This window comes from Herpailurus yagouaroundi, unplaced genomic scaffold (assembly GCF_014898765.1).
Source record: "Herpailurus yagouaroundi ecotype Mexico unplaced genomic scaffold, PumYag 140, whole genome shotgun sequence".
NCBI lineage: Eukaryota > Metazoa > Chordata > Mammalia > Carnivora > Felidae > Herpailurus > Herpailurus yagouaroundi.
In genome coordinates, this window is record NW_024412395.1 from 50,257,086 (window position 1) to 50,283,213 (window position 26,128).

A 26,128-nucleotide genomic window follows, 5' to 3' on the forward strand; every position below is an offset into this window, starting at 1 on the left:
AAAGCATAAGAGACTGTTGAGAACTGAGCTCAAACTGAGGGTTGATGGGGGGTGGGAGGGAGGAGAGGGTGGGTGCTGGGTATTGAGGAGGGCACCTTTTGGGATGAGCACTGGGTGTTGTATGGAAACCAATTTGACAATAAATTTCATATTAAAAAAAAAAAATCCACTCAGGGCATGTGGGTGGTTCAGTGGGTTGAGCGATCGACTTTGGCTTAGGTCATGATCTCACAGTCTGTGAGTTCAAGACCCGCATCGTGCTCGGTGCTGACAGCTCGGAGCCTGGACCCTGCTTCAGGTCTGTGTCTCCCTCTCTCTCTGCCCCTCCCCCACTCATGCTTTGTCTCTCTTGCTCTCAAAAATAAATAAACATTAAAATAAGTAAATAATCAACTCTATTGAAGTTTAATTTGCATGCAATAACAAGCACCCATTCTAAGTAAATGGTTTGGTTGATTTTGATATGTGTATACACTATGTAGCTACCACCAAAATCAAAACATAGACATTTTCATCACATCAGAAGATTCTTTGTGCCTGTTTGCAATCCTTTCCCCACTTAAACAACCACTGATCTGCTTCTTATCAATACAGATTCATTTTGTGTTTCCTGCAATTTCCTATAACTTTGAGTCTATAGAAGGTAGTCTCTTGTCTCTGGTTTTATGCCTGGCTTAGGATATGCAGAAAATCTGTCATCCTCTGGTGTATCTCTCCAATTCTCTGCAAGGTGCAACCTAAGTCATTTGGAGGCACAACCTCTGCACCATCCTGACTTCAGTAGAGGCACAGGTCTGTCCCCTCCCCCTCCATCAAAGTCTACACAGGCCTCTGTCCCTGAACTTTATTAATGCAATTGAGCTTCTTGTTCTGGCTTCTGAAGGCCAAGGCTATGGGTTGCTGTCAGCTATGCCCCTTCTGTGGGAGAAAATAACATCACACTTGCTAACCCTCCCCCTGTGCCGTTAGGGAGAGGTCAGTGCTCTCTTTCATGAAGTGGAGACACTGCTTACAAGACAACAAAATATCTAAGCTGTTGTCCTAAAAGCCAGCAGGAAACGGGAGCTGGACCCTAACCCCAAGAGCAGTACATGGGCCGTCCCAGGGCTCTTGGGTGCTTCACCACTTAACTTTTCTGAGCCTAGCTCAGCTTATTCATTCATGGGATGAGGAGCCTGAAAAGATTGTCTTTAGGCCCCTCCACCCCTACCCACCACATGATCTTCCACCTGTTCTAAATGCCTTCTCACCCTTGGCTACTTTATTTTCCTGACTTTCTACAGACATGAAATGGAAAATGAAAACTGAAATGAAAAATGATGGAAAGAAAGCCATATATGTAATGACTATAGTGCAAATCAGTAAGTTGGCAGAATTTGACCCCGTGGACAAAGTGAAATAAGATTAGGGAAATGAGTGCAATTGCTGAGTGTAGTGACTCAGACGGGATGCTGTATTTCTCAGACTTTACTGGGAAAATGACACCCACTCTTGTGCTCCCTGTTTTTGCCTCCAGCTGTCTCGTCAGTGCCTGGGCCTGGGTCTCAGAGGGCATGAAATCTGCGGCGGACCTGCATCAGTGAGTGCTCCCACCCTGGCTTACTCCAACCCCCAGGGAGGCATAAATATTTAAAGTGGGTGTGCTACAAATAGTCTGCTTCAAACTTGCCCTTAACAGATAGACTGGAACACACCATTTTATTTCCCCAGAAAATAATTTGGAAAGTAGATATAAATCCTAATACTATGCTTGTGTGTCTTTTATGTTCTATTTCCAGAAAACTTGGCAAAGCAATTGAGTTGGAAGCAATAAAACCAACTCATCAGGTCCTGAGTGTACATGAAAAGAAGAGAAAATCCGTGAGTCAAATCTTAAAGCAAGATTTCTGTCTTTGACCCTAGGAATAAACGGTGATCAAAAGTGATGCTAGGTTTCAGGAATTTGCCAGAATAAGAAACACAAACTCAAGATTTATCTACAGAGATGTTTGTTAAAGCATTGCTTATAATAGTGAAAAACTAGAAACATCTTCATCATCCAAAAATAAATCATGATAATTTGAATGGCATATTATGCAAGCATTAAAAATATTATTATAGAAGAATTTAATGATATGGAAATTTTTTCACTATATAGTGTTAAATAAAAATGATCTCAATTTTTTAAACTATTTGTAAATATATGTATATATGAATAGAAAAAAAATCTAGAGAACCTCCCAAGAATATTAATAAGAATTATATCTACATAGTGGAATTCAAGGTTATTTGTATTTCATTTATTGTACTTTTTGTATTTACATTGTTTTTCAAGGAATAGATATCCCTTTTGTAAACAGGAATTATATGCACAACTTTTAGAAAGATGTGCTTTTCTGTGCTTAACAGCTTCAGATTAGGTAAAGGCAATAATGGATATTGTCCTCAAATAAAATTAGAAAAAAAAAAAAAAAGAGAGAGAGAGAGAGAACAACTAAATACTTTCAGGACACCTGGTCCTCTTATCTAGCCCATTCTGTAGTCTTCCTGTCTACCTCTCTTCCAGAACAGTTTCATCTGTGTTTCTTTTTCTTTTTCTTTGTGTGTCATACAGTTGTTAAGCACTTTAAAATATATTTTCAGGTGATGTGAAGGGGTGTTTGATTAACGCTGCTTAGCTTTGATGGGGTGAGGTCATGGTCACTATTTGTTTCAAGGCCAGGTGCAGGTAAGAAGCAGTAATGGTGGTCCTTGTGAAGGAAAGGGGTGGTGGTGAGGGGAGTTTCAAGTGACCACAGCCCGATAAAGCAGGTCCTAAAGGTAATAAGTTAGTAAGATGAGGGAATTTGTAAAAGTCCTGATGGAAGATAAATGATCCAAAAACATTTTTATTCAGATGCATTAAACTGAGTCAGGAAATGGATTTGATGTTTGTGTGAACCTATATGTATTTTTACCAGAATGGATGTTCTACTGAGGGCTGGGGTGATGGGGGAAATTTACAGTAATTACTAAAAAGCAATATAATCTTCCACCTTCACAAACAAACTTAATAAACACTGAACACCAGTCAATATTTCATTAATTACAAGATAGTTCTCATAACCCCGTATTTATATGATAGTCACTAGCATTTCCTTAGTACTTACCATAAATTAGGCACAGTGACATTATCATTATTATCACAGTGCTTTGGATAATTCATTCCATGATCCCCCAAATCGCTGGTCCAGTTCAGAGTCTTCATTTTGGCCTTTCTCCTCCTTGCTGCTCCCCCAAAACCCCGGCCCACTCTCTCACAGAAGATAAAAATGAGCATTTTTTTTAAAAAGTGAAATTGTTCCACATTTCACAGAGTCAAAAGTGACATAATGCACAAAATTATTTTCATCGTATTTGTTACATAAATTGTATATTCCAAATTTAATCAGCTGGTAACATAAAAGTGCAATGTTGCTAGGTCTCAGTGTGGTTGAGTGATAGCTGAGCTGTGGGCCTGCAAAAAAAAGTCTATGGTCCAGGAAGAAAAAGTTTTGCCTCATAGAATCTTATCTCCTTGGGGGGTTGGCTAGGGGCATTTTTATCATTATTATTGTCCCTTTGGCTGTTGAAAAGCAGGAGAAAAGTTAATTATAATTAAGCATTCAATCTCTTTGAGGGGTGCCTGGGTGGCTCAGCTGAGCATCTGATTCTTGATTTGGGCTCAGGTCATGATCCCAGGGTCGAGTCCCGGGTGGGGCTCTGCACTGAGCATGGAGCCTGCTTAAGATTCTCTCTCCCCCTCAGCTCCTCCCCCCTGCTCACGCACACTTGTGCTCTCTCTCTCTCTAAAATAAAAAATTAAAAAAAAATTGTTTTAAAGAATTCAATCTCTTTGAAATTAAAACAGTATTCATTTCAGGGGCCATGAGACACTTAGTAAAATTAGCACTGCCAGGACTGTTATAGATTGTCATGGTGCTAGAAGTTGGGCCACGTGAAATGATGTGGAAGAACCAATGGGAGTGAAAGTGACGCCGGATTCTGCAAGACCCCCTCCACATAGATTGTACACATTTATATTGTTTCTACAAGTTTTTATATAGTCACATCGTTTGTGTAGAAATCATTCTTTTACCAAATGCACTCAAGCTAAATCCTGTCAAGAGATTTTTGACATGGGGAAAAGATAGTTTGACTACTTTTCTCAGGACTTTGAGATTCCTACGAACTGTGATCGTGACTGTGCCAGAATTTATAAGCCAGCCCCATGACTCAACAAAAAGAGAGAAAAAAAATCATTTTTCTTTTTTTCTGTTCATAGCTTGATAATGAAGTTGAAAAGGCAGCAAACCTTGTCATTAGCAACTGGAATCAACAAATCAAGGCAAGTATACATACAAATGTCATTTATGTGAACTCAGTTTTTAGGATTGAAACTTTTTGCCTTTGCATGAATGTGATCATGTGTTGTAGTGTTAGTCTTTCTAAGTGCTAACTGAAGAGAAACATGTTTCTTCACCTGATAGAAATAGATATATCTTTCAACTAAACCAACAGAAGAGCAGGGGTCTAAATATAATTATTATTTATAACTAACAGACATAGCATTTATTGTATGCCACATGCTATATATTTTTATAAAATCATCACAACACCCCCCCCCAAAAAAAAACCCAACCCAATGTGGTATGTGACCTGTATTGTTCCATTTGACAGATGGGTGGGGAAACTGAGACACAGAGAAGTAAATCATATGCCTAAATCTGGTTAATGGTTGAACCAAGAATTGTTATAAGTCATTGGGTTCCAGAGTCACTGCTCTTACCCATTACACTACACTGACTGCCTCTCTTTATAATCTGTAACTTAGGGCAGGAGACAAATACTATCTGAGTTTTGGATTTATCATTCATAGAAGGGCATTCGTGATCGCTGTGTCACTAGTGAGAGGATTACCGGGAAGGGTGGAGAGTGATATGTAAAGAGGAACACATATATTGATTCCACAAATATGTATGGTCCGCTTCTTGTAGTCCACGCTGTACTAGGATATAGTTCCTATTTTCAAGTAATTTATTATTTTTTTTTAATTTTTTTTCAACGTTTATTTATTTTTGGGACAGAGAGAGACAGAGCATGAACGGGGGAGGGGCAGAGAGAGAGGGAGACACAGAATCGGAAACAGGCTCCAGGCTCTGAGCCATCAGCCCAGAGCCCGACGCGGGGCTCGAACTCACGGACCGCGAGATCGTGACCTGGCTGAAGTCGGACGCTTAACCGACTGCGCCACCCAGGCGCCCCTATTTTCAAGTAATTTAAAATGTAGTTGGCTAGATAACATATGTGCAGGAAACAGTAAATGAATTCTAGGGAGAGGAATTATGATCTGGTGTGAGAATTTAGAGCATATCATTATAGGTTCTTAAGAAGAGAGAATAACAGATGGAACCTATACATATGTACAGAAGATAATTCTAGAATAATCTGGTTTAGGAGGAATTCAAGTAGAAAGAACTAGAAACCAGTGCAGAGGGAATCTGCTAAGAAAGCCCAGTGATCTGTTTTACTAGAACTTGTGCTTCAAAAGTTGAACTCCATTTTCATCTCCAGAGTGTTAATGCCCAAAGAGAACTTTCCCCAGCAGACAGCTGCTAGTGGCAAATAACTACAGAGGCCCTCAAAACTATAAGGCAGCCCCAACTCAGCCCTCAGGGTTGACTTTGAAGCTCCTTCATTAAAACCAATGGCTCCATAAGACCAAGGACATTAAGAAATGTTTGAGATAAATGAATTTCTATATGCACAACAGTAGTAGTGGTAAAAAGAATGCTCATGAGAACCACTTTTATAAGAAATGTTTAAAAGTCCCATAATCAGCACCCAGGCATGTGTTTTTAGTTTTGCTCTTGATTTTAGGAGCTTTCTTAAACAGGCTTTGTGTTTAAAAATCCATTCTCTAAATATTCAGCTTTCACCAGAAACTCAATATAACAAACCAAAAGAGAGAAACCGGGCTCAGCAGCTGTAATTGCTTTCAAGAACAAAAGAAGCATCTTTTATTCTTTCCCAGTTCCCAGCAAGTAATTTTTCTAAATAAAATGATCCTATTTTTTTATGAAGAGTGACAGAGAAATTAGAGAACATAAAATTCTTGAGCTCGAATAATTTTCTCCCCAGCTACAGTTGAAGGGTTTCCACATGTAATGAAGTGTGGTCTATCTGGGAGACAGAAATGGAAGCCTTAAAGGACCAAATGCTCTTCCCTCACGCTCTCATTTTTCCGGGGTTGTGTGACTGGAGGCAGAGAGAGAGGGCCAGTGGCTTCCTGTTCCTTGAATTCCCTTTTGCAGAGCCTTCATAGGTTTAGAGACATTTAGAAGGCGTTGCCTCTGATTCCTAAAGAGAGAGGGAACTGAACTTTTCCCTTCATTGCCTGGTTTTGCAGTCCTTGCAACCTCGAGGTGAAAAACTGAACAGTCTTCCAATCAAGCCAGTTCCTGAACAGGCTGAATCCAATTCAAACCAAGTTCTGTTTGTTTATTTTCTCTCTGGAACAGCATCTTCTGCCAAGTTGGAACTGTGTAGAATAGGAAATGATCACCTGACTCATAACCCACTTTGAGGTTTAAGGCACCAACAGAGTAGGGAGACTTTGAACACTTCTTCCTTCCCAACTCCCAGTCCCCTGCCGCAAATGCAGGCCATTTCACAGAATGCCAGTCAAATGCGCAGGGTATCAGGAACAAATCTCCCCTTTGCTTTAAGTTTTAAGAGAGCATCTTAAAATGACCTCAATCGTGGCCCAGGTTGATTTTTAAAAATGATGCAGGCAGTCTTCCATGTTTGCTGTGATGTTTTTGTGGGAAAGCTGTTCCCTTCATTATGCTAGCTAGAACAATGGTTTGGAGACTTGTAGGCCTTTGTGATTTGGAGAAATGTATAATGTTCTCGAGTGCACTTGCTATAATAAAAAATATACATTGTTTTCAGGGAAAAAATGTTAGCTACTGTTTTATTGTAGGCAGATTTTGAGGTGAGGGCAGAAATGAAGATCTCAAAATACACAATCATTTAAGCTAGCACATGAACACAACTTGTTTCAAAACAGAAGAGTTTTTCTCCTGACATCCATTTCTGATCCGTTTTTGGTTTTTGTATGTTTTTGACTTTAGGCCAAGAAGAAATTAATGGTGAGTACCAAGAAGCATGAAGCACTTGCCCATCTTGTAGAAAGCTCCAAGCAAACTGTGACTAAGAAGGAGAAGCAGAAGGTAACCTGTCTTGGCCGGCTGTGTGCATGTGGCTTGGAGACAAACGGGTTTCCTACTCTGACTTCTGAACACAAGAGAACTGGCTGATTCTCTGCTCTGTATGGGGTCTCTGCAGAGCTGTTATGTGGCAGAATAGGAGAGGGATTCTAAATCAGTTCTAATCCACATCTATTTTTAAAATTTTTTTAATGTTTATTTCTGAGAGAGAGAGAGAGAGAGTGGAGTAGGGGCAGAGAGAGAGGGAGACAAAGAATCCGAAGCAGGCTCCAAGCTCTGAGCTGTCAGCACAGAGCCAGACATGGGGCTCGAACTCACGGACCACAAGATCATGACCTGAGCTGAAGTTGGATGCTTGACCGACTAAGCCACCTAGGTGCCACCCATGGTCCACATATATTTTTAAATTTTTAAAAATTTTTTTATTTATTTTTGAAGGAGAGAGAAAGATAGAGCATAAGCGGGGGAGGAGCAGAGAGAGAGGGAGACACAGAATCTGAAACGGGCTCCAGGCTCTGAGCTGTCAGCACAGAGCCCGATGCGGGGCTCAAACTCACAAACTGTGAAATCAGGACCTGAGCCAAAGTCGGACGCTTAACCGACTGAGCCACCCAGGCACCCCGGTCCACATGTATTTTTAAAAGGGATTATTGACAGGCGATAAATTAGGCCAAGGGTGTCCAAATTTTTTTATAGGGACCCCTTTCAGTATCTCTCAGCCCAAAAAAATAAAAAAAAAAAATACCCATTCATATATAATGAATTCTACAATGTACCTTATTGATATTGTACATAATATAGAGCACTTTATATATTGTACTAATATGTTATGAACATTATAAAACATAAAGTGTTTGAAGGGTGACATAAAGATAAAAAAAGTATTTTAAATGATTAGCTAATGATGATGCCTTCAAACGATCACTGAGTGACATTTCCGGGCAAAACATACACTTGGGCAAGTTTCAGCCTTGATCTTAGGAAATGTAAACTCCTGTTTCTAATGCTCCTCTTGGTAGTGTTAAACCTTCTGGTTAACTTCTTGTGAGATTTCACCAGATCGTCCCAGATTTTGCTTTTCCTGTGGGCGATGACGCACTCATAACCAGGAGCCAGAGAAAGCATCAGCTCTGACATTTTCTCCTGGCTTTCTTATGCTTCCATTGGCAGTACTGATGTCAATCTACATCTTCTTAGCAGAAACCTTTTTAAGACATTTGTTAACTTTGTGTGTGTAACCTAATTAAAGCTAGATGATAATTCTGTAAATCCCCACGCCCCGGACACATGCGGATGGCCACACGTCCCAGGATGCTGAAAGTGAAGACATTTGTGAAGGCCTGTGTCAGCTGCCTATGCTGTGAAATCCCCACTCTCCCTCCAGAGCACACAACTGTCTATGTGTGGGCACCCGTGTTGATTCACATGTTAAATAAGAGTAAGCTCCATTACTGTTTTCAGGTAGAAATGAACACAAATAACACTGGAGACATAATAGATTATCTTGCACACTTCTGGTGGTGCGTGCTCCAAATTGGAAACCTTTGAAATAGTATCTTCCCTAAAAGATAGAGTCCCCCTAAGGAAATGTGGGCAGCACCACGGCAACCCAAAACACTATGAAAAGAGAAAGAAACTTGTCATTGCAAGTAACATTATCACTTCATCTGAAGCAACTATTAGTCAAATAACTTAAATTCATTGTTAGCAAGGTTTTACAATGTTCTTATTTCTTCCCATGTCAATCTTTGCAGTATGAAATGATCACAACGCGAATTGAATAATGAGGCAGCTTCTGCGGAGGCAAAACCACAGTCTGTTCAAATGCTAAACACCAGGGCCAGTCCTAGGCATTCAGAGCCCTCATTAGAAGTTATTCTTCACTGATGTCAAGCAATAACAAAGAGAAAAGCTCAGGGCAGCTAAATGGTGGATTTCCTTTTCCTTTCCTCATTAGCAGCTTCCCTGGGCTGTCGAAGCCAATGGACTTCCTCTGGCCTCCTCCCGACTGATCCTGTAACCATGGCCCTTGGCTGTCATTTTATCCAGACCCTTACCATCTTCATTGCTTTTTCTGGGAGCTTCCTTTGTTTTACTTTTTTTCTTTTCTTTTTTCAGTCCTAAGGCTAAACACCTAAGGCAGCATTCCCTTTTTGCATTTCCCATAGAAGCGCCCCTCACCTCCGACCTGAGCAGGGCTGGCTTTTCACTGCTCAGCAGTTCTTTCTGTTTCCTGCTCAGCAGTCCTTGTTCTCAGCAGAAGCTGATCTAAATCATTCTTCTTCCACCTCCATCCTCACCACCCATCTCAGCAGACCGAGTCTCTCGCCTCCTTCCTCACAGAGTATACGGAAGTCAGCTCAGCCACCTGCCTATTAAAGTCATATGTGCAATGGGACAAGCCAATTCTTCCTGTGCTTGGATTCCCATCCCATCCTGCCTCCCAGAGATGCTTCTTTTGACTCTTTCTCTTTCTCCTATATCTCAGACATACCCCTCTCTAATAGCTGCTTCTCATCAGTCGATATGTCTTTCCCCACCCTGTCTTGGGAAAGTGGGGAGAGGCAGGGATTCACCTTTTTGTGGCCCTGTTCCTCTCCAGATTTTTAATCATCTCCTTTTTACAATAATATTTATTGACAAAATATTTATTTATAAAAATATTTATTAAAAGGGCTGTCTGTGCTCTGTCTCCATTTCCTCACCTCCTGATTCACACCTCAAACTATACTAATCAAGCTTCCCCCCAATCCTACTAAGAGTTTCTTGCCTGGAAAACAATGTCACCCTTGTTGCTAAAGCCAATGTGTACTTCCTGATTCTTATTTTATTTAACTTCTTGGAAGCATTAAGCATTGTTGACTTATGCCTTCTAAAAAAATTCTCTTCTAAAAAAATTTTTTTTACTGTTTATTTTTGAGAGAGAGAGAGAGAGAGAGAGAGAGAGAGGGAATTAGCGGGGGAGGGGCAGAGGGAGAGAGGGAGACACAGAATCCAAAGCAGGCTCCAGGCTCTGAGCTGTAGGGCTCAAACTCATGAGCCACAAGATCACAATCTGAGCCAAAGTCAGACACTCAACACACTGAGCCACCCAGGTTCCGCAACATTCTCTTAACTTCAGCAATATCTTACTCTTTTGGGTTTTTTTCTTTTGGGCAATTTTTTCTTTAACTCCTTTATGGACTTCTCTTTTTCTGCCTGACCTTTATATATTGCTTTTCCTGATGATTTCTCTCCTGGGACTCATTCTGTTTTATTCAGCATTGTATTTCCAGGGTCCAACGCAGTATTCTCAAAATCAGGTACTCAATAAGTAACCAGTACGCAATAAATATACTCTCAAAGTTTCAACTACCATATCTATGCTGATAATAACCAAATTTATATCTCCAGCCCAACCAGTCTCTAAACTGCCTTCTGGCACCTCAAACTCAACATCCAAGATTGGAGCCATTATTTCCCTCTACCAAAAATATTCTTTATTGCTGTGTTTTCTGTATCTTTTGAATATTACCAGTTAACATAACCTTGCTGTTCTACCTCCTAAATGAAATACTTCTTGAATTTTTCTACTCGCACTCATCTCCCAGACCACCATCACCATCGCTTGGATTACTCTGGCTGATTGGTCTCTTGGCTTTCAGCACAGCTTCCTTCTCCTCCCCCTGGCCCCCACCATCTATAAGCCCACCCAACTTTTCTGAAACTCGAAAATGAGCATATCATTCTCCTTTTTAAAGGCCTCCTTTTACTGGCTTCCTCACCAATTCTTACCCCCATTTTAAGTTCATTCACTCAGGGTCATTTCTGTGAGCACCCAAGTCTCAGCTTACATGTCATTTTAATCCCAAGGCTAGTTTAGGTGCCCCTCTTGGTGCCCCAATGACACCTAATCCTTGTATCATTCCAGGATTGATCTTTCCAGGATTGATCACACAGGATAGTGATGGCCCTGTGGGTCTCTGACTAGAGGTGGGGAGACTACCTAGTTCCCTTTTCTAGTCCCAGAGCCCAGTACGTGACACATTGTGGCACTCAGTAAATGTTTGATGAATAAATTAATGAGATGTTTGTTCCTAGAGAAAGAAGAAAAAAGAAAAAATCTTCAATTTTTGCCAGATTTTTGGTAGAGGTTTCTGAGAATTTCCTTAAATAAGAATATAAAACTCTACATTCTTCTTTTATATCTATTTGGGATTATTTGTTGTAAATTTCTTGAGCAGAAACTTCTAGTCAATAGCTCTCTAGTGTAGGCTGATGAATGTGAGTAGTCACCTCAAAAGTGACTTCGTTCTCATTGCCAGGGTGGCAGGGGGTGGCGATGAGCATTCTCAGTAAGAATCTAAGGATTATTATGATTTAGCAAAGTATGGCCATGGCACACTTCCAGCCTTTTCACTATATTGTCATCAGGTTAAAATTCACAAGCTCATGTTTCCATAGATAAATGTGGTTCATTACACTTGGTATACAAAACCAGATGTGTCCTGTGTAAGTCATACATCAGAGCCGAGGGACAGCTGAATGGCTAGCATATCAACTCAAATAATAAAGTGAGTGGTATTAATATTCACCATTTTGGCTGAATGTTCTTCATTACTGAAACATTAGTCAAAATGTTCTTAAGCATAAAGAAGGTCATTTTTAAAAGTCTTTGTCTCTGGGGCGCCTGGGTGGCGCAGTCAGTTAAGCGTCCGACTTCAGCCAGGTCACGATCTCGCGGTCCGTGAGTTCGAGCCCCGCGTCGGGCTCTGGGCTGATGGCTCAGAGCCTGGAGCCTGTTTCCGATTCTGTGTCTCCCTCTCTCTCTGCCCCTCCCCCGTTCATGCTCTGTCTCTCTCTGTCGCAAAAATAAATAAACGTTGAAAAAAAAAATTTAAAAGTCTTTGTCTCTGTCCTTGAAACTCCTAAACTGCTTAAGTCCCAGGGATCTTTGGTACTCCTTCACCTGTGGTTTGGGGACCATTTGCATCAGAATTACCTGAAGAGATGGCGAAATTCAGATTTCCCAATCCCATTACAGAACTAAAGAGTCAGTATTGGCACTTGTGGGACCCCAAAACTCTGCAATTTTATAAGCACTCAGGTCCTTCCTAGGCATATTCAAGTTTGAGAATCATTCGTGTTAACACAACTTCCTTTGTTCTCAAAGATGTGACATTACTTCTCTGAGTATTTTGAGAATTAATTTCAGCTACCCTGGTGCAGAGAATTTTTTATCACTTTGATTTTCCAGAAGACTTCACACTCAGATAGCCACGTTTGGTGGCAGGCAAGAGGGGGTTCTTTGTGAAGGAGCAGATCGCTGGGGAGCAGGATAAGGGGAAAGCACCTGTCAGCTGCCCATAACTTGTGGTGAACATTAGCATGTGCCTCAGGCTCTTCACCGGTGATCTAGTTCTAAAGTTACATGGCTGCATAATCTCTACCTGTCCTGGTAGGAAACACCAGGGCACAAGGATTTACCAAATAGAGTACAGGAATCACTAGTAGGTGACAGTCTTGAGCTGGAGGTTCTTAATCTGTGCTTGTTTCCCCTCACCTGTCATTTGGTCTCCTCCTTGATTTGATGAGCACGGGCACATCATGTCACACTTAAGGACCTCAGTTTCCTCATTTGAAAAATTGAAGGAGGGGCTGAAGGAGGGGTGCCTGGGTGGTTCAGTTGGTTAAGCGTCCAACTCTTGATTTCCACTCAGGTCATGATCTCACGGTTCGTGAGTTTGAGCCCCACATCGGGCTCTGCGCTGACAGTGTGGAGCCTGCATGGGATTCTTCTCTCTCTGCCCCTCCCCTGTTCTCTCTCGCTCTCTCTCAAAATAAATCAACAAACTGTAAAAAAAAAAAAAAAAAAAATGAAGGCATCATATTGAAAGGCCCTTAGGTTTCCTTTCAGGTCTGATACCCCTTTTCTCTGAGAAAAATCTTTGATTTTGTCATCTATAGCTACTGTTTATGACTTTAGCTGGGAGTTGAGAAATGTCTCATTGGGATATACATAATTCTTTACCTGGAATTACAAAGAGCCTTGATAAATGTGTTAATGAATATGTCACACTGACCTTTTCCTTCAGCTCCTCAGTAAACTGAAAAAATCGACTGAAAAGTTGGCAAAAGAAGATGAAAATTACTACCAAAAAAACCTGGCAGGCTGTGCTACCAGGCTGAAGTGGGAAAACACATTAGAAAACTGCTACCAGGTGAGTTCTGTGCTCACATTTTTCTCTTCTTCCATTGGGCTCTGTGAGGCCTTGAAAATGAAGGTCAGATCTACACTTACGGGACCTGGTGGTCTCTGCCCTTGGCTAGGACCCTCACTCTAGAGGTGACTTTAGACAAACCACATAACTTCTAATTGTTTCCATTTCTCTGTGGATACAATAACCACTGAATATTTATTGAGTGTCATTGGCCAGAATCTAATTCTCAATGGGCACAAAGGCACTCAGCTAACTTCAAAAAGTGCTGTCAAAGTAAAGTATTAGGTACTCAGAAATGAGTTTTAGGCCTGAGAGCTGATTTATACAGTAATCACTTAATGCGGTTCCTTTGTGTCTAAGGCTCTGTGGCGGGCACTGGAGCAATAATGACAGTCCCGTCTCAACTTGGGATGTGTACAGTTTAGCAGCAAGGAAGACGTCTAAAGAAAGAATTGTGGCAAATCATCCAATAAAAATGAAGAAGTGTGAACGAGCAAGTCACGAAAGGGAAAATCAAAATCACCGACAAACATATGAAACGATGCTCAATCACTTGGCAAAAATTAAAACGTAGCAATGCCAAGTACTGCTAAATAAGAATTGCTGGGAAACAAGAATCCTTGTCCCTCTCTAGTGAGAATAATTTGATGGTATCTAGTAAAACTAAAATGTGCATGTATTTACAACATGCAGGTCCCCTCGTAGGCTTATATCCTAAAAAAAAAAAAATTTACACCTATATACCGTTATGCATAACAATATTTATTGTAAGACAGGTTTATAACAGAAAAAATTGTACACAACCTTCGTGCCTCTCAATAGAAGAATTACTCTAAAAATTGCTCTAATTTAGAAAGTAGACTAATATATCTAGCAATAAATATTAATTAAAACAACACTTAAACACAAATTAACCTCAAAAAACATGATGTTGAAGAAAAGAAACTGCTATTCATACAGGGTATGTAAGTTAAAGCATTTGAAAAACGCACACCTCAAACTACAGTGTTTTTATGTGTGTGTTTGTAAACTTATACATATAGACTGAATGTATGTTGGAGGAGGGAAATGGGAATTCAACAGGCTGCCACATACAGCCTCGCAGCTTGTGGACAGTCTGGCAGAGGACCAAAAAAAACCCCACAAAAAACAAACAAAAAACAAAAAACAAAACACAAAAAAACCCAGGCTTAAAACTTACTCTAACTACTGTATATCTGAATAGCTTGGTTCTCTATTTTTAAAGTCAACATAAATATGACCAGCTTAAATAATTCTCAATTCTGGGTGCTAAGAACATGAACGTTTGGGTTTATTTTTTCCCCATATTTTAAGTTAAAAAAATGTTTAAAGCAAGGTACAGTTGCAAAAAGAGGCAATCACGATACAATTCGATAAGCACAGTAATGTGTGGATGATAATGGCCAACATGTAACAGGTGCTGCTTATGGACAGGCACTGGGTTAAGTATATCCACTGCATTACATTTTGCATTCATCACAACATTTTGAAGAGGTCATAATTTTATTCTCAATTTATAGTGAGGGAGTGGAGGCTGAAAGACATGACAGAACTTGCCCAAGATGGCAATAAGGTTCAACGTAGGCAGTCTGATGCCACAGCCTTAACCTCTACTCTCTGCTTCGGCGTTAATAGGAGCTGGGCAAGCAGAAATGGAGGAGCTGGGCAAGCAGAAATAAAAGAGCTGTGTTTAGTCTCTTGTTATTGCACTTTCAAGGTAGGATAGATGCAGTTAGGAAAAAACGGGGAAATTAAAGGAGAGACAAAAATTAGGCCATAGAGGAAGAAATGAGAATAAACCCTTCTTTAATTTATGCCTTCAAACATAGGGTCCTGGTATTTTCCTTGCTTTTGTTGACTAGGTTTTACATGCAGATGGTGAGAAAGGGCCAAGGATTTAATTTCCAACCTTATCCATCTGAAACCTGGCCCTCCAAACTGGCTCTGGTCTTGCCTCATACCCTGGGACTGCTCAGTGGCATTGTGGTTGTCCACAGAGGCTGGCTTCCTTGGAAGCCCTGTTAGATTATGGGAAAGAAATTGCTGTTCCCATCCCATCTTCCAGACACCCTTCAAGGATGATAAGAAAAATATTTCTCTATGTCTTTACCCTTCTCACCTCTACATCATGGCAATGGAGGATAATTATGGTTCTTAACCGGTATGGCTGCCCTGTCTGGTGTAGGTGACATCCAGTTGGCCTTCAAAATGTCTTAGATAACTGCTCTTAATGACTACCTTCTCAGAGGCTCTTACTAGGTCTCTCTTTCCTTTTTTCTAAGTTTTCTTTCTTCCTATTAGAGTCCTCCTACACCTGACCTCCAGACCCATCCCCCTTTTAGCAGCATTAACTTTTATATTGAAGCATCATGGAAAGGATCTTCTTTGTTTGTAAAGATTCTCTGATGGTGACAAGATACACATTTATTTACATTTTGAAAGATGTCTTTGCAGACAAACAAAAACACAGACTCTTAAATATAGAGAACGAATTGGTGGTTGCCAGAGCAGAATTGGGGGAGGGAAGATGGGTGAAATAGGTTAAGTTCCCTATAAGCGAAGAGTACACTTACATGATGAGCGCTGACTCATGTATAGACTCGTTGGATCGCTATATTGTACACCTGAAACTAATATAACTGTATGTTCATTACACTTGAAGTTTTTTTTTTTTAAAAATCCTTTCAACTCAGCTTTAAAAATATTTAAGACTCAAGATTTTTTATTAGAATCTAAGTCAGGGCACCTGGGTGGCTCAGTCAGTTAAGCCTCTGACTCTTGATTTCAGCTCAGGTCATGATCTCATGGTTTGTGGGTTTGAACCCACATCAGGCTCTGCACTGATGGTGAGGAGCCTGCTTGGGATTCTCTCTCTCTCTCTCTCTCTCTCTCTCTCTCTCTCTCCCTCTCTCTCTGCCCATCCCCACTCATGCTCTCTCTCTCTCAAAATATATAAATGAATAAACATTTATTTTTAAACAATTAACAAAGAATCTAAGTCAAAATCAGAATCTCCATGAGGAAAAGAAAGATTTCTTTTCGTCCTTCTTGTGTCCTGGTTTATTTTTTACCAGCATGTTAGCAGCCACCAATCTTTCACCCCCTCTCCCTTTTAGTTCACATACTCCCTTTTACTGCAGCCTCTTTAGGGCCACCTTCTGCCTCCTGAGTCAAGCCCAGCCTTTCAAACCCACTCGAGACAACTTCTGCCAAGTAAGTCATCCTTGCCTGGCCCTAACCAAGAACGATTCCCTTATTTTGTATTCCCTTGACTTGTTTATACTCAGTCCACACCAACAAGTCGCTGACTCACATATCACTGTGTTTACACTATTGTTTGCAAACTCAGAAGTAGAAAGTTATATTCATAAAGACACATAACAAAAGTGGGCTGAGCAGAATTAATGGGGAATTTTATTGTAAGTGTGGGAGGTGGAAATGTGACAACAAAGTTCCCTCATTTTCATTTTTTCCTCCATTCTTCCACCAATCTTCTGCAAAAATGGAGTATAAGAATTCATTCAAATGTCCTCTAAGGTATCCTCCTACCCCTTCTTACTCTCCAAATTAGATTTACAAATTCTTTCAGAAAACATTCATTGACCTGCATTTGAGGCAGGATTTACTAGATCCCAAGAAATGTGAGGTTTCAAATGTGGTTATGAAGTTATAAAACCAATTCCATAAGCCACATGTAAAATTAGTCTTATTATTTATAATCATACTATGTTCAAGTCATATTTCCTACCCTCCAAGAAAAAACAGTTCATCTGGTAGAAATAATCTTTAATATATTTTGAAAAATAATAGCCACGCTAGTAAGAATTACCAAGAGCCAAATGTTTGGTACTAACAGAACTTACTCAAGGAATTATTTATTTTAGAAACTTATTTGCAGTAAGTGTCAAGGGCATTAAGAACGTTCACTTTCTCAACCAGTATTCTTCATCTGAACCGCAGAACACAGAAAATAATCTGAGTGGCTGCTCCCAGTTCTCCTAAGGGTTGTAGTGACTGGTACCAATCTAGATGCAGGGGGGCAGATGGTCACTCACAACGTGTAAAAAGCTGCCTTATGACCTTAGGCCTTAATTCTCTCCTAGAACCCATGTTGAAAAACATAAATTTCTTTCTATAAATCCATCTTGAGAACATAGCTGAAAAACAAACCAATTTCTGCTCAAAATACATTAAAAACAAAAGGGAGGAAACAATTCAGCAGGCTAACATTAAGAGGACGGCTAAATGAATCAAATACACTATATGCAATCCCACAAATAGACCATATTCAGTGGTGTTTTGGGAGACTAACAACATGAAAAATTGCTTTTGTTAAGTTAAGTGAAAAAACAGGGTACCAATTTGACTAATTTGATAGATAATTAGAAAGAAAAAATCTTACATACACGCCACCTAGATGGACTGAAATACACCAAAATGCTAATGGGTTATCTCTAGGTGGAAGAATTAAAAATAATTTTTAAATTAAATTTTTTGTGGCCCTTCATAGTCCCAAGATAATGTTTCAAAGCAGCTAGCATGCTTGTTAAAATTCCAATTCCTGAGCGGAATCATCCCTAAATGGGATGAATCAGAACCTTTGAATGGTTTTAGGAAGGCATCTGGGTGATTGCTATGCATACTAAAATTTGAGAGTTCTTGCTCTAGAAAGAACATGATATTTCTTTGATCAGTTTTATGAAAGCAATTTAGATGAAATCTGTCCAAATTTCTTGGGTAGTGCAGACCAGGAGGCCAGGACAGAAGGACCAAAAAAAATGAATGAAGAGGATGAATTCTCACAGTGCCTGGGCCACAGATAGACTTCAAATCTGCTAACTCTGACCATACTCTCCACGTACACACTATTGTAAAAGCAGAGGAGGACAGTTTCAGTTGCTTCAGAGTATTTTGCTTCTCTGCCACCCACTTTATACAAAAATAAAATGATAATAGAAAGCAATAATTCATTAGATGAGATATGGATTTCCCCTTTGCACAGTGGAATTTATCTCTGCCTCTTTTCATGAGCAAACATAGATCATTTTAATGATTTCTCTGAAATGTAATTAAAATCTCTTAACCATTACCATCTCCACCAAGGGATACTGGTTGTTCCAGTCTCAAATTGAGGCTAGTGGCTCAGCACTTGTCAAAATAAGGAAACAGCTGCCCACTAGGATACAATGTGTTCTTAAACACATTGTTTTTTTTCCTGTCCTTTGTTCATGGTGCTAAACTAGAACAGGTGTTTCTCTAAATCTTTCTCTAAGGTGTAAAGTCTCTTATTGAATATGGTTCCAGTTGAGGTTCAAGCAACTGAGCAGAATTTGTCCTATAGATTGGTTAGGAAGCATATATCTCTGTCCTTGGAAGAAGCAATACATTGGATAGGCTACTTTTCTGTGTCTTTAATCCTATGTCTGGGAAACTGAGGGCACACAACCACTTTCATGGCTGGTGCCTGACAGTATTGAAGACAGACTCAGGAGACTAAGAACAGAAACAAAGGCATTTTTCTCCCACTGACTTATAAAAGTTGTATAGCTTCTGACTCAATAAAGAAGTGGCCATGGGAGAGCAGAGCTCTGGCTTCTTGCTTCAAGAATGTCATGACACTTGGCAAAGAATTGAAATTTTCATGTGATCGGCATAAATTTTCATAGTTACTGCCTGAGCTTTTTACTACTTGCATTTAATAGCAGTGTTAAAATGACTATATACCAATAAACAAAACATGGAATATACATAGAATGGAATATTATTCAGTCTTAAAAAGGAAGGCCATTCTGTCACATGCTACATGGGTAAAACTTGAAGACTTCATGCTAGGTGAAATAAGCCAGACACAAAAGGACAAAATTTATATGATTCCTCTTATGTGAGATACCGAAGGTAGTCAAATTCATAGAAGACATAAAGTAGAATGATGATTGACAGGGGGTATGGAAAAAGGGGTATGGGGAATTTGGCTTAATGGGTAGAGTTTCAGTTTTGCAAGATGAGAAAAGTTCTGGAGATGGATGATAACTATAGTCGCACAACAATGTTGAATGTACTTAATGATACTGATGTGTACACTTAAAAGTGGTTAAGGGGTGCCTGGGTGGCTCAGTCAGTCAAGTGTCTGACTTCGGCTCAGGTCATGATCTCACAGCTTGTAGGTTCGAGCCCCACATCAAGCTCTGCGCTGACAGCTCAGAACCCGGAGCCTGCTTCGGATTCTGTGTCTCCTTCTCTCTGCCCCTCCCTCCCTCCCTCACGCTCTGTTTCTCTCTGTCTCAAAAACAAATAAACATCGCAAAAAAAAATTTCCAAAGTGGTTAAAATGGTAAGTTTTATGTTATGCAAGTTTTACCACAATTTAAAAAAAAATAAATTTTTACAAAAGTTTAAAGTGACTATGCACCATAGATAAAATAACAACTGAATGTGAATGTGATCTACCACAGGGATATCAAGGACCGCCATACTGTATTAGGTCAGTGGGCCCTATAGATGTGCCTAGAGAGGCAGATGGGAGAACCCAATGATCTTTGTGACCACCCCCCTGCACTACCCCCACCCTGCCAAAGGCCTTGAGAAGGACTTGACCTTCTTACTTCCTATGGAAATGCTACCCACCAATTTGACCAAAGCCTTCTTCATGAAAGACTATTGCTGAGTCCTCTTTATCGTGTGGCATGGAGTTGGGTGGGATGGTGGGCGTGAGAGCAACCAACCTGACCTCTGAACAAAGCAGGGACGCCCAGGCTTTGTCCTTACAAAAATGGGATGATGAGCATGTGGTCTTGGGCACCTACCACCGCCATCAAAGCCCAAAGTCCTCTGTGCACATACCCAGCAGCCTCCCCCCTCCCCCACATGGCCTAGGAATCCCATCTGGCCCAGCCTTCTCACACAATGCCTAGCAGCTGAATTTCCCTGCACTCCCTCAAAACAATCAGCAGCCCAGCTAGCAGTGAGTGGCAAAAGCCTAATAACTAACTTTTTCTAAAATCTTAAGACCAACAAGGGAAATGTGACATTCCTTTGTTTACCCTTCCTAGGTAAAAGTAACGAGACTCTAGGAGTAGAATTTTTATCATTCCACACAAAGTGGAAAGGCTATGTTCCCACCTTCACACAGTGGTCTTTGACCCCCCAGGCCTAATTTTAGGACAGGATTATGAGTTGATCAGACTTTGGGGCTCTGCTCTTTTCAATAGTTTCCTTAAATTCACCTGCCCCGCAGAGGCTAGCAGAATGCCTTGTATGTACTATAAACAGTTCTAAAAATATTTAGTGTCTAAACGCACTTCCAAGGTATGGATACGGGTTTTACTGGGCTTCGCTCTCCTTCTCTAGAACTCACAGATGCTTTTCAAATTATTCCTTTTCTCCCCTTTTTTTTGTGAATGTCAGGTAATCCACAACATCACCTTATATACCTTTTGGACCAAAACAGCCTGGGGAACATATGTGAGTTAAACCAATCCTACATAAGACTAAACAGGAAATACACCAGTCTCCCCCCCACTGCAGCTTGGATGTGGCATAAACAAGAGGCACTCACATAACAGTTCATTCAGACTTTCTTCGGATGTGTCAGTGCTTGGTAGGTAACATTAGTTTTGCACAACAACGGGCCAGTCTTACACCATTTTCCATCCTTTTCAGAGCATCCTGGAGCTGGAGAAGGAAAGAATTAAACTTTTATACAATAACTTAAACCAGTACACCCAACATATTTCTGTTTTTGGCCAAACCCTGACTACAGTGAGTAGTAAAGATTTCTCTATTTCTGATATGCATGGTAAGAACTGGCAGGAAACATTCTTCAGTAAACTTGCTCTGCTTTCTTGGCTTTTCAGTGTCACACTCAGATTCACTGTGCCATCAACAAGATAGATGTTGAAAAAGACATCCAGGCTCTCATGGAAGAAACTGCAGTCTCATCCACAGAAAATAAATCTGACTTCCTATTAACCGATTACTTTGTAAGTATGGAATGGAAGGAAGTTCCATTAATGGGGCACCTTACTCATATATTGAGGGATTCACTTTGAAAAAAAAAATTGAGATCAATTATAAATGAAAGTATTGGTTTTTTCATAGTCTGTATAAATAAAAAACAGTATGTGGTTTACAAACTGGGCAACAGAAATATGTCTTTGGTGTTCTTTGGAAGGGAGGAAAGTTAAACGGGATTCCAGACTGAATCTTTATACTCAGTCTTCTATAGAAGAGTAATGCCAGGCAGACACGTTTCATGATCTGTAAATAATCACTGTATATCATATTGGATGTCTATTGTTGCATAACAATTATCCCCAAGCATAACTGGTTAAAACAAGCATTTATTACCTCACAGTTTCTGTGGGTCAGGAATCTAGGTATGGCTTCACCCTCAAGGTGTCAGCCAGGAGTGCTGATATGTCAAAGCTCTCCTGAGAGACGACCTGCTTCTGAGCTCATGTGGCTGATGGCAAGCCTCCGGCCCCTCCCGACTGGTAGCTGGAGATACCAGCTTCTTGCCATGCAGGTCTTTCCACCTATGGGAGGTTCACAACATGTCACAAAATGTCTGCTTCCCCCAGAACTGGTGATCCAAAAGAGACCGAGCTAGAGTGTCCAAGATGGAATTTAGTCTTCATAAGCTAATCTCAGAAGTGACATCCCTTAGTATTCTATTTGTTAGAACCAAATCAATAAGCATGGCCCACATTTAAGTGGAGGAGATTATACAAAGGCATGACTCCTCAAATGTGGGAATCGTTATCAACATTCTTCATGGTCTTTGACTTTGAAAATCTTGAACCATATTACAAAAACTTATTTTGAGAGCATTTGGATGATTCTACTATTATATGAAACTTGCTAAAAACTGATCAATCATCTAACCTCTTTGTTAATTTGGGGTAAATTCTTTGTCTTCTTGGATCATGCCTCAAAGATTTTGTCTTCTGCTCCCCTCTTGTTACCCTTAATTACAGTGTTCTAGAAGCTGATCATTAGTTACCAAAATCTGCAGGAAGAATTCCCCATAGCTCCTCCCTGTGCCTTCTGCTATATTTCACTCAGACTTTCAAGGTCCAGACTGGGAAGGTTCATTTCTCCCTGTATAGGGAACTAGCCTACTGGTCATGTCCTGCTCTAGAATTAAAAGTGTAGCTGAAGTCAACATCCCAGGAGTCCTGTGCAGGGAATAAAAGATGAGGGAGGGGGAAAGCCCATCAGATTAGGCACAAAGATGACACCTGACCAGCTTTTTCCCTCCCCATCCTCCAAATAGCCATAAGTGGCCACTTATTTCTTTAATCAAATCTTTTTTTTTTCCTATTCTGGCAACGGTGAAGTGAATTAGCAACAGCAATGTCTGCTCAGAGCAGTAACAAAGGTAGCAATGGGAGTGGAAAGGAAGATTTGATAGGGGAAGTGCTCTTCTTTTTTTTTTCTCTATCCTTTTTAATAGGTGACCTCTTAGATGGGAAACGTACAATAAAGTATTTTTGTTATTCTCTTAAAAAAAGTGCCCCTATTGAATAACTTGTCAATAAAATAAGGGTCATTCTCCTTGAATATTTGATTAGGCTTCCAGTGAAATGTAAGGAGGCAGCCATGACAGTTTATCTTTAATTGCCATGCCCATGGAAATTTTGGGTTTCTATGGAACTTCTGTGTACCAAAGCTGATGACTACATATCTGTTGTCTAAATGAACGGATTGTATCTCCAAATGTGTAAACGGGATTTTCTTAATATCCTCAAAGCAAAACACCCCCAAATTCTGACTTACTAGACATTAGCAGTAAGTATAGACTGGTTTATATCTAGTGCCAAGAAATGTACATGGACTAGGGTAAGACAGACCAATAAGAGTACAGATATTGAGGGGCTGGTGACCAGTGTGAAAATATTTGTAAGGTTACCATAAGGCCATGCTCAGAAGATTGTATCTGAAGTTTCATAGGCCACCTTCAGTATTGATCTTCTTTCCAAAATCTTTGGAAGAGAAGGACAAATTTAAGAAAGTTAACGGACAGCAGTATATTCTAGCCTCAAGTTGATCCAGTAGTGATCCATCTCTGGAAATACATTTGTAAACAATAGGTGTCCCTAAACAACCCAAATGAAGTCTCAGCCTGGCATGGGAGCCAGAGTGTGATGTGCATTTCTCCAGCAAGGAAGTCCTGAGGGTTGGAGGTAGGCAGCCATGCAGTTCCCTTGGGGCTCATGTGGGGTGTGACGACCACCATGGGCAGGCATGTGTAGGAGCAGATGGGGAAGAGAACTGGGACTCAGAAGAGCGGGGTTTCAAGCTGTTTCCTTTGGGCCTTCATTTATGTCTCTGAGTGTCACAGGTAAAATGGGGGAAATAAAGCCAACCTCATAGACTTGTTGTGAGAATCACATGTAATAAAGATACATACTTTTATAATATGTAATTCACAATATATAAATATTTTTATCTAGAGCTCATTATTTCTATAATGGCTGTTTGCTTTGCTCTAAATTCTCATGCCTCCATTTCTTTGTGATGATCTCTCCACCAACTTTCAGGATCCTGGTTTTTCTCCTTCCATATTGGAGAAGTCCTGACTCCTTTAGTGCCATCTTCAGTCATTGGTGTCCCCTCTTTCTCCAAGGGTTCCTGTCCCTCTGCTACACTCATGTTCAGCCCCTCGCCACCTGACCTTAACATCCTCTTTTTTTTCCTCATTTAGATCTTGAAATAATGTATGTGAAAGTTCAGGTATTGTTATTACTTTCTCACATTTTGTAGGATAAAATCTCTACTTCAGCCCAAAAATCTGGCTTAAACTACGAAGACAAATTTTCCTTCCACTATGTTTGCTCACGCAAATGGCTGGTCTGTTGATTGTTCCTGATACGTTTTTTTGTAGTCCTCCCTCTATCCTTTGGCTTGAGCCATTTCCCCTACCCGAGGTACCCTTTGACTTCTTTTCCCTGGACTGAAAAATCCTGGTGAAGTCTTCTAGCCTCCTTGAAACTTTCTTGCCTTGGCACTTGCTGAATCACGCATTCCTGTCTGCACCATTCATGAATGAATGTGGCCTTGAATTGTTAGCTCTCTTCATGATATGCTTCAAGGCTTGACTAAATTATAGACCCATTCTGGGAAGAGCTCACGTGTTCCCAGCAGCTGGCCAAGAAAGCAGAACATAACAGATATTTGTTCCACTCCGTAGGCAGTCCTGGTTCAAGGTAAACACATGATGCTACATTGGACGTTTAAAGAACTCTAACTGGAACCAAGACAAATAGAGAGCAACATGTATCCAAAAAACCAATTTACTTATCAAGAAACTATGAAATAACTATAGTAAGGCTCTTCCTTCAACAATAATGTGTTCTATTAAGGAAGTCCTCGGCTATGTACTGACAAGCTGTGGGCAAGATGTTTTCATAGTAAGCAGGCCTAGAACAAGTAGAACAATCCGTATAAAACCAAAGGTTATCCTGCTTTTATTTATTTATTCTTTTACTCTTTTTCTCCTGTCCAGTTAATATTAAATACAGTTATCAGTGAAAGTATCAGTATAGCCAGGGGGAGCAACCCTTACTTTTTTCTCCTTAAATTGTTAAGCATCATTTTCTCCCCCTAAAGGAAGAAGATCTTAACAATGCAATGAATAAAGAGCGACAAGAGTCTTCAATAAAATCCAAACTGTTGAGACTGCAAAAAGATATCGAAAAAGCCTCAAGAGACCGGGCAGGTGTGTAATTGTATCTGTGAGTGGCCTGATAAGTGTTCTACTTGGAGGGTTCCTTCAGAGTTAGGGTGATTCCACTTTTGCAGACTGGGGCAGGGACCATCTCATTTAAAGAATCCTATGTCAAACCTAATTTGTCTGAATAAAGAACAATGGGAAAGAAGACAGGAGAGCACAAACAGGCTGGAAATGACACTTTGGTCTATTTGAGAGAGCTATGTCACCATTTCCAGAAATGCAGCATATTGCTGTGTTTCTGAAATGGCTGGAACGAGGGACAATTTGTTTGGTTGAAAACGTGGTAAACCTGTGCACACAGCTTTTGGTTTTCTTGTTTGTTTCTTTTTAAACTATCCTTCCAAATGAGGAAGCTAGGTATGTCAGAATGTGAAGCAGCTCTAAAGGGATACGGATAATAAAAACGACCCCACACTTGTGATTCTGGAATATGGAGCTTATCTTATGTGGACCAGAGCGACACGTTGAAATGTAATCCCTGTCAGGAAATCCGAGGGAGTGAAATGTTTAGAAACCTAAATATCATAGTGAGGAAGAGCCTAACACTGTGGGAAGTGTTGGGAATGGACCACGGACTGGGTCCGCAAGGAGATTCAAAAGCTCATCTTGCAAAATAATAATCAAGATTTTTTTTAACTCCAGCACTTCTCAAATTTCATTAAATGAAGGTACAGGCCACTGGTTCAGTAAAATTTAGTAACAACTACGTGCAGAAAGAGCCTCAGCCATTGGGAAACCCTCCTGGTATCACCTCTGGGCCCAGGCTCCGCTGCCCGTGGCCCCTCTCAGCTGTGTTCCGCCAGGGCAGGATGGACAGCGGTGACCGAGAGAATTATTTCATTGCTAGGTTTGGAACAAATGCTGAAATCCTACTCTAGCAACTCCGCCTTCTTGGACACAGAGAGCCAAAGAATCACAGCAGCCTTAATGGACGAGGTAAATAT

The 26,128-nt window shown here is 40.4% G+C and overlaps 1 protein-coding gene across 8 annotated transcripts in view; it reads left to right on the forward strand.

Annotated features, from left to right (window-relative positions):
* Nucleotides 1-26,128, forward strand: part of NOSTRIN (nitric oxide synthase trafficking) — a 61,252-nt gene that overhangs the window by 26,050 nt on the left and 9,074 nt on the right. For 7 of the 8 annotated variants that reach the window (XM_040475287.1, XM_040475290.1, XM_040475291.1 and 4 more), the window contains 9 exons: nt 1,517-1,579; nt 1,779-1,860; nt 4,283-4,345; nt 7,134-7,232; nt 13,304-13,429; nt 21,110-21,208; nt 21,304-21,429; nt 25,061-25,169; nt 26,032-26,120. In XM_040475287.1, the coding sequence (XP_040331221.1) occupies nt 1,517-1,579; nt 1,779-1,860; nt 4,283-4,345; nt 7,134-7,232; nt 13,304-13,429; nt 21,110-21,208; nt 21,304-21,429; nt 25,061-25,169; nt 26,032-26,120 (856 nt within the window). The remainder of the gene's footprint in view (nt 1-1,516; nt 1,580-1,778; nt 1,861-4,282; nt 4,346-7,133; nt 7,233-13,303; nt 13,430-21,109; nt 21,209-21,303; nt 21,430-25,060; nt 25,170-26,031; nt 26,121-26,128) is intronic. The other variant, XM_040475289.1, reaches the window with a different exon arrangement.